Genomic DNA, 12403 nt, shown 5'->3' on the forward strand with positions numbered 1-12403 from the left:
TTAAAACATCAGAATTAATTTAAATTCCAGTGCACAGCTAAGCAGCAAAGCTTCAGAAAATAACGTTGTGTAAAAAGGCAATGATGTAAGCACATAGAGAAAGAAATAGCTTTACTGCATATTTTACCCATATACATATAAAGTCCTTAGTGGTATACTACTGTCTAGAACCTCATGACTAGCTTGTTTTCCACTGCTGCTTGTTGTGGTTCCATGATCATTATCAAACTTCTTACATTTTGCCTCTTTTCTGAGAATGATCACAAAATTATTAGCACAAGAGTAAATGTTTGGGTATATGACAGGTTTATGCTTGACAGAAGCTAGTCTCACAATATTTTTATTTTCTAATTATTTTATGCACACAGCAGATGTTTAACGAAATGTGTACCCCGAGAGCAAGCAACTTAAACCTTAGCACGGATATAAATAGGACATGCTGGAGGGATAGATTTGTCACCCAGAGACTCCCTATGCTGTGGAATAAAATCCCAGTCCATGTGAGGCAGAGCACCTCGCTGGCTCTGTTCAAGAGAAATCTTGACCTGTGGATGGGAGATCATAGGTTTACCCCGGGAATCATCTCTGTGTCACTGCTGGACAGAGGCACAACAAACTAATGGGCACAGTGTTTTTTCATATAAGGGGTGGCGTAAGCCACAAAACTTTGGGCTAGGCTTATAAATGCCTTAGGGCAGATAGCCTAGTATAAACCTATGAACCTATGAACCTATTTATGTAGCTAAGGCTACATATACTTCCCAGCTCTGCATCGATTTTTATTCAGCTGCAGTCATGATTTATGATGCTCTTCGGCATTATTCTGTTGTAAATCTACCAGTTAACAGAATGAAGAACACTGTCTTTTTTCACTGTGTACAGGTTTTTTTTATTTAGAGGTATCAACTTGTTTACTTGTTGCAGCAAAATTGTACTCCATTCTTCTACTTCTGTTTGCTACAGTTATTCAGAGCAGGTGGCATCTGACCCTGGGGATCTAGTAAACTGATTGATTTTTCAGAGGTGTCAATCTTTCGAATCAATGTCTCAAGTCGTCTTTTAATTTTTTTCTGGTCTTCAATAGCACAGCCTATGACCAAGTTTTGAAATTTCTGATCGATGGGTGCTGACTTTACATCTGACGTACAGGCAGCCTGAAGAGACAACAGCTGACTTTTAGCAGCTGCTACATCTTCCAGGAGTTTGTTGACTATATCATCTATAATCTTTGTAGCATTTAAAAGACATTCTTGTTGATGCGGATTCCGAATTGTTTCGACTGAAATCTGAACAGTTAGTGTGCGGCCTAGTAGTCTATTTGCAGTTAGGCTCAGCTCTTCTCTCTCACCTAAAGAAAAACAAAACAAAAACAATGTTATACAGATAAATAACCTATCTATGTCTGTACAGAAATGCATTACTGATGGCATCTAGTGTGCTTTCCCCCTTTTAATTTCTCAAACTACTATCACTTTGTACCTTTCCACAACCTGAATTGTCCTTCCCTGCTGTTAACTCTCCCTTTCATATAAGTAAAACCATGTTTTGCTCTCTGATTATCGTAAGGCTAATTTATAAATCTGTTGAGCAGGTTTACCACTGCTAACATTAGCAGTAGCTTATTTGTAATGCATTCTACTCCTGAATGCTCTGGACTTTCTGTACAAGTTAAAACATATATAAATATAAAGTACAATGACATGGTAATTAAGCATTTAAATTAAAATGACTTTAAGACAGATTGAAAAACAAGCAAATGTTTAATCTTAATTTTAATAATGCAAATAATGGACTTCTATAAATAGCTAAGAAAGGTGCTATGCAAATAAGGAAGGAGAATTTCAGAAAATCATTAGAATGTCCAGAGAACTTTTATCTTAACAGTGCAGAGTACAATGTGTGGAAAACATTGAAGGACTGCTGTATAACAAACAGCCCAATTCCTGTCTGAAAAAGCTTTACAGGTAAGTAAAATTCATTGAAGACACCAAACGTAGTCATAGCAAAAAGAACAAGAAGCCAATGCTATACTTAAATGTACCTAAACTAGATACAGTAAGCAAGCAATAATGCCACACATGGTGTGTGTTATTGTGGAAATAATACACACCTGTGGGTGTTCTGAGGCTGAACGCAGAAGGTGGACTGGAAGGGTGTTATTTCCACAATAAAACATATCATGGAAGGCATTATTATGCTTAGAGAATGAGTTATGTGTTACATTGTTTTGTATTTTTTATTACTATATATTTTTTATATTTTTGAGGTAAAATAGTTCCTTCCCCTAATGTTTCAGACACGCAGTGGTATGTATAATTGTTTGAGAAATTATTTTACATCCAAAGCTATGCGTAATGTCTACAGACACACAGACAGACACACACACACACACACACACACACACACACACACACACACACACACACACACACACACACACACACACACACACACACACACACACACACACACACACACACACACACACACACACACACACACACTGTTGTATATATATATTTGTTGATGGAGGAAGTCTTTTACATCCAAAACTATGGACATATTTAATGTCTAAACACCATACCTCTCAACCATACTGAATTCCTCAGTATTTACCGGTTTTGAGGGCAAAATAGTGGGGCGCTATGAATTCACGAGTGGCCCCTTTAATTCCCTATTGTTTATTATTATTATCATTATTATTTTTTTGTATTGCAGCTTTAAATTTGTAGCTGACATCACCACGTATCTCCAGCCTACAGGGGCGTGCATGATGACATCAGCTACTGCCTGTTGGAATTTATTTTAAACTGTTTTGGAGGGAGGAAAATAGGGAATGGCAACTGTGTACAAGTTCTGAGGAACACCCAACCACCCACATGTCTGCCTCAGCCTCTAGGTATGAGGAATGGCAGCTGTGTACAAGTACTGAAGAGCACCCAACCACCCACATGTCTGCCTCAGCCTCCAGGTAAGAGGAATGGCAGCTGTGTACAAGTTCTGAAGAACACCCAACCACCCACATGTCTGCCTCAGCCTCCAGGTAAGAGGAATGGCAGCTGTGTACAAGTTCTAAAGAACACCCAACCACCCACATGTCTGCCTCAGCCTCCAGGTATGAGGAATGGCAGCTGTGTACAAGTTCTGAAGAACACCCAACCACCCACATATCTGCCTCAGCCTCCAGGTAAGAGGAATGGCAGCTGTGTACAAGTTCTGAAGAACACCCAACCACCCACATATCTGCCTCAGCCTCCAGGTAAGAGGAATGGCAGCTGTGTACAAGTTCTGAAGAACACCCAACCACCCACATGTCTGCCTCAGCCTCCAGGTAAGAGGAATGGCAGCTGTGTACAAGTTCTGAAGAACACCCAACCACCCATATGTCTGCCTCAGCCTCCAGGTAAGAAACAATTATTTCTATCAGATCAGATACGCTCGCCATTTTGTTATTGTTACTGCACTCTGTTCTTGCTTACTCTTATCAGATACGCTGCCAGCCGTTTTGTTAACAGTTATTGTAAGTACATTAACTACGTGGCCTGTTTCTTTAAAGCCATTGCTTTTAAGGTGCATTTATGTAGGGAGTTTGGTTTGGAGACTTTAGTTGTATAAGTGCATTCATTCACTCCTGCTGCTGCTTATTAGTTGTATTTGAAGGTGCATACTCGATATGCTGCCAGCTCATTTTCTTAACGGCATTGCTTCAGAGGTGTGTGTGTGTGTGTGTGTGTGTGTGTGTGTGTGTGTGTGTGTGTGTGTGTGTGTGTGTATACACCCCCCCACACAGACATATCTATATCTATATCTATACATATATATATATATATATATATATATATATATATATATATATATATATCTATATATATATATATATATATATATATATATATATATATATATATATATATATATATATATATATATATATATATATATATATATATATATATATATATATATATATATATATATATATATATATATATATATATATATATATACATATATGGGTCCACTTCAAAATATTGACTTTCAAAATACCCAAACTCAAAATACTGAGACCAAAATCTCTAAAGCTCAAAATACTGAAAACTCAAAATACTGAAAACACACAGGATACCAACACTTATTATATTCCAGCACAAGTACACACTGAAACAAATAAAACACAAACCATATTACTCTTCTCCAAGTATAAGCAGGTGGGCAAGCCTCCCTTCACCCTTCCTGTGGGGGGCAAGCCCCCCACTCCCCCTGCCCCCACATGGGGGGTGCAGGGGGCTTGCCCCCCTGCCTATACTTGCAGAAGAGTAATATGTTTCTGTATGCAGTTGTGTTGCTGTAGTGTGCGTTTTTTTTAGATATTTTGAGTTTCAGTATTTTGAGTTTGAGAGATTTTGGTCTCAGTATTTTGAGTTTAGGGATTTTGAAAGTCAGTATTTTGAAGTGGACCCATATATAATATATATATATATATATATATATATATATATATATATCATTCTCTTTCTTACATCCTCTTTCTCTATTTCCATGTCTAATTCAGATCTTAAAAATCTGTCAACTCCACTTACTCTTTTATTTCAGTTAGTATGTGCTTATTGTGATACAGCTTCACACACTTTATATTTTACTGGTCATACTGGAAGCAAGTTAAATTGCTATTGCTTTAGATTTGTACTGCCAATTTATCAAGTTTTCAGTAATAATAATTTTTTATCATGTAGAATCCTGTACTGTTTGCCTTTGGGAATACGTTTTGTTATCCCCTGCCCTGTTTGTTATTTCTATTTTTGCAACCTGTTAACATTTTATTGGTTTTGTAAGTACGTCATGTCTGCAAAAGGGTCCTTGTAGTCCAATCCACTAACCTGCACAAAATGAAAATAAAATAAGATCAGGGCCTAGATCCGCTGACTAATGCACTGCACATCCATTGTCACCTCACTAATTTCAGTATTAACATCCTGGATGTTGCAGTTAGTCAAACTTCAAAATGAAAAGCCATGCTAATAATGGTGCAGCACACCAGTCTTTATGATAAGCTAACCACAGTACAGTCAGCATGACAGATTTATTGCTGGTTAATAAAAAGTACAGTTATGTACACTTACCATAAATGTAGATGTTCGAGTGTATTCACTGTTGCAGTCATCACATTTGGGTTATCTGCTTGCAGTAGCCCTCAGTCGGCCTGATTATCAAAGTCTTGGGTCCTGCGTCGGTTGCTGTCCCATCTTCCATGACATCAGGTAGTCAGGGGTATAAAGCATGCAGCCGACGCCACTACATCAGTTTTTCTTGCCCCAGATGTCAGGTGCCCCCATAATAGGAAGCAATTATATACAAGGTTACGCCTCCAACAAAAAAGCAAATACACCAAAAAGCCTTAAGCATAGTAAACAAGAATAGAAGTTTAGCCAATAAGATCAGGGGGCTGGAGGGAGGGTAACCAGGACTGCAACAGTGAATACACTCGAACATCTACATTTATGGTAAGTGTACACAACTGTACTATGTTCTTCGTGTTTCACTGTTGCAGCCATCACATTTGGGTAAATTCCCAAAGCTAAGAATGGAAGGAGGAAATTAGATAGCATTAGGACCAGCTATAAGGCCCTGCAAGACTGCAGTGGCAAAGCCAGCTCTGGATTTAGAAAAAATTGGCAAATGGTAATGCTTGGTGAATGTATGTACAGAACTCCAGGTAGCAGCTTATAGGATGTCCCTGGTAGGAACACCTCTGAGAAAGGGTGTAGAGGTAGATGCAGCCCTGGTTGAATGTGGTCTTATCTTCTGTGGGGTAGGTTTTCCATGGTGCTTATAGCAAAAATGAATGCAATGGCCTATCCACTTAGAAATGGTTTGCTTTGAAATGGCCTTCCCCTCTGCCCCTGCAGTAAATGCAACCATCAGCTGTTCAGATTTCCTGAGAGGTTTAGTCCTGTCCAAGTAAAATCTAAGTTGCCTGTGCACGTCCAAGGAGTGCAGTATTTATTCCCCTTTGTTCTGTGGATGAGAAAAGAAGGTTGGAAAATGAATGGACTGATTAAGGGCCACACTGGATACCACCTTGGGCATGAAGGAGGGATTGGTCCTGAGGGACACCCTGTCCACATGAAAGATGATGAAAGGCTCCACTGCCATGAGGGCCTGTAATTCAGACACCCTTCTTGCTGAAGTGATGGCTAAAAGGAAGGCTGTTTTCCAAGAAAGGAATTTCAACTCTGCTGTTGCAGCTGGCTCAAAAGGAGGTACAGTGAGCTTTTCCAATACAAAGTTAAGGTCCCTGGCTGGAGTAGGGGCTGTCCTGGGTGGTCTTAAGTTTTTGGCCCCTCTGAGGAACTGCTTCAGCAGTGGATGAGAGAAGAGGGGTGGTTCTGTATTGTAATGAGCTGAAATGGCTGAGGCATGAATTTTGATGGGGGAAAAGGAAAGGCCCTTGTGAAGCATCTCAGTTAAATATTGAAGAATCTGAGGTAAATTGGGCGCTGTTGTGCCCATCCCCTGAGTTTGGTTCCAAGTACAGAATCTTTTCCATTTTTGAGCATAAGATTTTCTAGTACTAAGCCTCCTTGCCTCCAGAATGACATCCAACACTTGCTTACTGAGGGATGGTAACGGAGAGATCAGGTAATTAGCCAGGCTGCCAGGTTCAGGGTTTGAAGCTGTGGGTGCAGAATCTGTTCCTTCTGCTGGGACAGCAGGGCAGGGGTCTGAGACAGGTGCCATGGTGCCAGCAGTGACACACTGCACAAGAGGGGGTACCAGTGTTGGCGTGGCCAATCTGGTGCAATCAGAATTGTCCTTGTTTTGTCTTGTTTGATCTTTAGTAGTACCTTGGAGAGGAGAGGCAGAGGGGGAAAGGCATAAACTGATAGGTGAAGGACAGGGCATCCACTTTCCAAGCTTGTTTATGGGGAGTCCTTGTGCAGAATTTGTCCAATTGGTAGTTCTGGGGGGAGGCAAACAGGTCTATCTCTGGGTCCCCCATTTGTTTCTCAACATGTTGAATATCTTTGGTTCCAGTTTCCACTCGTGTGGGTCCATGAGCTTTCTGCTTAGTTTGTCTGCCAGTGTATTTAGCTTTCCTGGCAGAAATTGAGCCTGTAGGGGCACTTGGTAGTTCAAGGCTGTGTTCCACAGAGCCATGGCTAGTCTGCAGTGTGGGTATGAATGGGTTCCCCCCTGCTTGTTTATGTACCACATAACAGTGGTGTTGCCCATCTTTACTATTAATTGTCCTGGAAGAATGTGGCCCTTGAAGGCTGTCAGAGCATTCTCTACAGCTAGTATTTCTTTTTGATTGATATGCAGGTGCATTTGACTTGGGGTCCATTTGCCCTGAATGCACTTCCCTGCCAAGTTAGCCCCCCATGCATAGTCTGATGCATCTGTTGTTAGGGTTTGGGTGGCAGGGGGTAGAGTGAATGGCAGTCCCTTGTTTTGGTGGCAGGCCTCTGCCCACCAAAGGAACTCTATCTGTAGACAAGAAATGATAGGAATCATTGATTCTAGATCCTGAGAATGTTGACACCATAGGCTTTTTAGATACCATTGTAGTTTCCTCATATGCAGTCTTGCATATGGAATTAAGAGAATGCAGGAGGCCATGAACCCCAGGGTTTGCAGTATTTTCCTTGCAGATAGCTGGGTCTTTGTGGCCAGTAGTTTGAAGTAGGTTGTCAAATGAACTTGTTTCTCTGGCGTGAGGTAGGCCATCTGGGAAGTTGTATTCAAGCTTGCTCCCAGGAATACAACTTGTTGGCAGGGTACAAGATGTGATTACTTTTTGTTTATGGTGTACCCCAGAGAAGTTAGGAATTTCTTTACAAATGCCAGCTGATTTAATAGTATGTCATGGCTTTCTGCCTGAATTAGACAATTGTCCACGTATGGGTATATTTGAATATTTCTTTGCCTGCAAAATGCAATGACTGGAGCTAGGCACTTTGTGAATACCCTGGGCACAGTAGATAAGCCAAAGGGCAGTGCTGAGAACTGATAGTACATGTAGCCTGCTTTGAAGTGTAGGTATCTTTGGCAGGATTTCCTTACTGGGATGTGCAGGTAGGCTTCCTTTAAATCCAGTGTTGCCAACCAGGCATCTTTGCCTAGCATGGGAAGCAGCTGATGACGAGTTAGCATCTTGAATTTTGGGATCACCAAAAATGTGTTTAGGATAGACAGGTCCAGGATGGGATGCCAGGAATTGTCTTTCCTGGATACCAGGAAAATTCTTGAGTAGAAACCTTGACCCCTTTCTTCTTCTGGGGACAGGTTAAATAACTCTGGTGCTTAAGAGAGAGAGAGAGAGAACTTGCTTTTCAGCGTCTGTCCACTGATTTGGGGGTAGGTCTGGCCAACCGTTTGGGGTTGGTAAGGAGTGGAAGTGGAATCTGTATCCTTGGAAAACTATATTTAAAACCCATTTGTCCTGGGTAATGAGTTCCCAGTTTTTTTGCCTGCAGGACAATCTTTCCCCCTAAAGGAACAGTCAGTTGTGCAGAGCTTGGAAGTTTTAAAGTTAAGTCATTGAGACAGTTTACCATACCATTACTACTCCCTGCTTTGGAAGTGGAAGCCTCCCACTGCTTAGTCCTGTGAGTACCTTGGGACTGAAACCTGGGTTTTCTGCTGGTTCTGGGTTTGGACTGAGAAGGCCTGGAAGAGGCAGGAAAGGTCCAATTCTTAGAGGGCCAATGTGTACTAAATCTGGGAGACTGTACTTGCAGGAAATCTTTAACAGTTTGCATAGATTTAGCTTTTTCCTCCATCTTTTTAAGTACTTCTTCTGCTTTGTTGCCAAACAGGTGGTCTTGGTTTAAGGGAGCATCCAGCAATTTAGCTTTAACATGATCTGGCAAAGTTTGCTCCTTATGCCAAGCATGCCTTCTAAGTACAGATTCAGTGACAGCAGCCCTTCAAGATGCCTCTAATGAATCAAAACCACATTGCAAAGTATGTTTTCCAACTTGTTCAGCAGAATGCATTAAATCCTGTAAATCTTTATTTTCAGCACAGTCAGGAATCAACATCATTTTCTGTTTAAGCAATCCAATAATATGCCGCTGATACTTTAACATATGAAACTGGCAGTTTAAGGCCCCAATGCCCAAGGTTGCAGAAGTGTCTACCTTCTTACCCCATCTATCCCGCACCCTGGAATCTCTATCAGAGGGGGTAGGATTTCTGGCAGTAGTAGCCTTAGTGCCCTTGGGTCCCTGTGAAATGGCCTCAGGATCCACAGTAGGATTTTTAAAGATGAACTTGTGAGAGTCAGGGACCCTGAAATACCTATCAGGTTTTCTGGGAGCAGGAGGTAAAGAGTCAGGGGCCAGGCTAGATTCCGAGAAGGCATCATCAACAATGTCCAGTACAGGGGGATAGCTAAAGGCCTGTGTTGGGGCAGGAGTAAGAAATCCCTAAGCCTCTTTTTGGAGTCAGAGTAATCCTGGCTTTCCCAGCTAAAGTACTCCCTAAGAGTATGCAAGGTTTCACCAAAAGAGAAATCCTCTGGAGGGAAAGCAGAGAGAATGAAGTCCTCTGCATCAGAATCCTCATAGGTAGATAAGGGTAAATCCTGGTCATCAGAGGAAACAGAAATTTCAGAGTCCTGATCAGAAGAATCAGAAGGAAAATCAGTCCTAGGTCTCTTAGAAGAGGAAGGGTGGCTTCCCCTGATTAGAGTAATAAGGTCTTCAGCCATTCTTATCATTTGTTTTTTAGGCATAGGGGCCTGACCATGCAGTCTGGGAGTCAGTTTTCTAGGCATGGATCGAGTTTTAGGCCTTGAAGAAGAAGATGGCATTGGTTTAATATGCATGTCAGTAGGCATGAATACACCCTCAAAAGCCGGTGCCTGCACAGCTGCTCCAGACCCATCCAAGGTAGAGACACCAGCAGGTTCCACAGTTGAAGAAGCATCTCACAGCATACCGGACTCCGAATGGGTCTCAGTAGAGGCCTGCGAATCTGAAGTAGCGGGTTTCAGGGACTGCGAAAGTGCCTCACTGAGTACTGGCAAACTGGTGACTAGCTTAGGAGAAGCGTCGTTGGCAGCTTTGGACCTATGCGGTCTGTCTCTGTCTTTATCCTTGCGTTTTTTCGGAATGTCGGTAGTCAGGTGGCTTACTGAAGCCATTTCTGGATAACTGAATCAAGTACCTAAATATTTAGAAGCGTTAATAAACTGACGACGAATAGTTTGAGGTTTGAATAAGGCACAAACCGACAGCGAGGTATGTCATGGTCTGGGCCTAAGCAAGGAATGCAGTAAGAATGAAAATCTTTATGAGGAATTTGCTTTCCACAAGAAATACGATTGTTAACTTTTACTGACATCAGTTTAGAGCAAGAAAAAGATTCCACAACGGGGTACTTATCTTAGTTGAAGACTTCGGTTCTGAAACTCGAAAACAAAAATTTCAGGAGTCAGCCAACCAGCACTTGAGAACTGCTTCTGCTTCGGGCACCGCACGGCAAGAAAGACTGATGTAATGGAGCTGGCTGCATGCTTTATACCCCTGACTACCTGATGTCATGGAAGATGAGACAGCAACTGACGTAGAACCCAAGACCTTGATAATCAGGCCGACTGAGGGCTACTGTAAGCAAGATACCCCAAATGTGATGACTGCAACAGTGAAACACGAAGAACATCTGTTCTGCAGACTGAAGAGCTGAAGATGAACAATGCATTCATACAATTTCATTCGTACTGCATTCCTTGCCACGACGTACCTCGCTGTCGGTTTTGTGCCTTATTTAAACCTCAAACAATTCGTCGTCAGTTTATTTACGCTTCTAAATATTTAGGACATGCATTTCCTTCTCCCAAAATGAATCCCTGTCCTTCACCAAATACGCTACATAATGCCAGTCCCAATGTGTTTTAAATCATAACTCCAGTTCATAAATAAAATGCAACATGAGTACATATTCAGGATAGCAAATGATACATAGGCCTCGAAGTTCATTAATAAAAATTAAAAAAAGACTTCTCTTTTCATAGTCTAAGATGCCAAATCCCCCATTATCAACTGCATCTATAGTCAGGATAGCTAAAAGAGGTCAGTACAAACTGCAATCACTGTTCTAAAATAAAGTGAAACAGTAGTAGTGTTTAAAACTCTCCATCTGTTCACTGCACATAAAATTCTTAGCCAATGCCTTTTTTGTCATACAAGTGTTTTAGTCATACAAGTGTAACAGAATTGTTTACATTGCCAATGTCTGGTCAATCATAATCCATGCTACTCCTGACTTCCCTTTAAAGGTACTGCAAGCAACTTCTTCCAGTCTATGTAATGTTTTAGGGCTGAGCTCATCCAGTTTACATGGTCATTCCCTTGGTGAAAACTCATATGGACATAGGAGGAATATGTATACTCCGCAAAGAAGGCACCCGATCAGAGAATAATACGGCAGCAATACTAATTGTTGCAGTACTATGTTTATTTTTATTTATTTATTTCCCTGCTGCTTGCAACCATCATCCTTCCCATGACCAGCTGGCCTATTTGCTCACCTGTTGGGGGAGACACTTTCTGTCGGCCATCATTCATGCAGCCATTGGGAGTTTTACTGTTGTGACCTTAAATCCACCTCCCGTGGCTGACTTCCATGCCTACATATGGATCAGCCTGCCATAACTTCCTCTGTGACTGAGCATGATCCTGCACATGTCCCATGAAGGCTACTGTACAAACATGGTATTAGAGCCGAGCATGCATCCCTAGCAGATATGCTGTCTACCATGTACTTCTTCCCCAGTGCCAGCACTGCAGTGGGCCAAACTGACTCCTTCCCCCCAGGATGGGGACACAAGCATCAACCACTCATTCCCACCCTCCTCTGACTGGTTTCCCACTAACGGCAAATCACTAACTGAGCTTGAATCGCCTGAATCATAGTCATGGGTTTATGCCTCTACACCGTGCAGACATGCTTGCTGCACCAAATGTGTTGCCCCTTAACAAAAGCATGTTTAAAGACAGCAACCACTACTTCATTGTTATTTATATATACATATATAAATAACAAAGGCTTCAAACACTAATGGAAATTGCTGTGCCAGGTAGGGTACTAAACTCCCTGCTGGCCTTCACCTGTATGTATTCTGAAGTTTTTTTTTTTTTCATTTATCGTATGTTGTAGATTTCCCCCCAAGTCTCCACTGAAAAGAGCTCTTGCATAGCCCAGTTGGACGTTTCAGGTGAAAAATAAATAAATAACTAGATAGATAGATAAATAAATAAATACAAATAGCGCTGTTTGTAATACTCTGAATTTGAAAGGTTCTAGAAATGATGGAAATAGCAGTAAGATTAGAAATCCAGTAAAAACATTTTACTGTTTGCAGGCAACAATACACATTTCCAGTCTGAAAAAAGAC

At 41.4% G+C, this 12403-nt stretch overlaps 1 protein-coding gene across 2 annotated transcripts in view; it reads right to left on the minus strand.

The window, feature by feature from the left end:
• Positions 1-730: 730 nt before the first annotated feature.
• Positions 731-12403, minus strand: part of BAG2 (BAG cochaperone 2) — a 246461-nt gene continuing 234788 nt past the window's right edge. For both annotated transcript variants that reach the window (XM_044063340.1, XM_044063341.1), the window contains one exon: positions 731-1348. In XM_044063340.1, the coding sequence (XP_043919275.1) occupies positions 945-1348 (404 nt within the window). In that variant the 3' untranslated portion in view covers positions 731-944. The remainder of the gene's footprint in view (positions 1349-12403) is intronic.

The sequence above is a fragment of the Protopterus annectens genome, chromosome 2.part1 (genome assembly GCF_019279795.1).
Source record: "Protopterus annectens isolate FY-2018-M chromosome 2.part1, PAN1.0, whole genome shotgun sequence".
Taxonomy (NCBI): Eukaryota; Metazoa; Chordata; order Ceratodontiformes; family Protopteridae; genus Protopterus; species Protopterus annectens.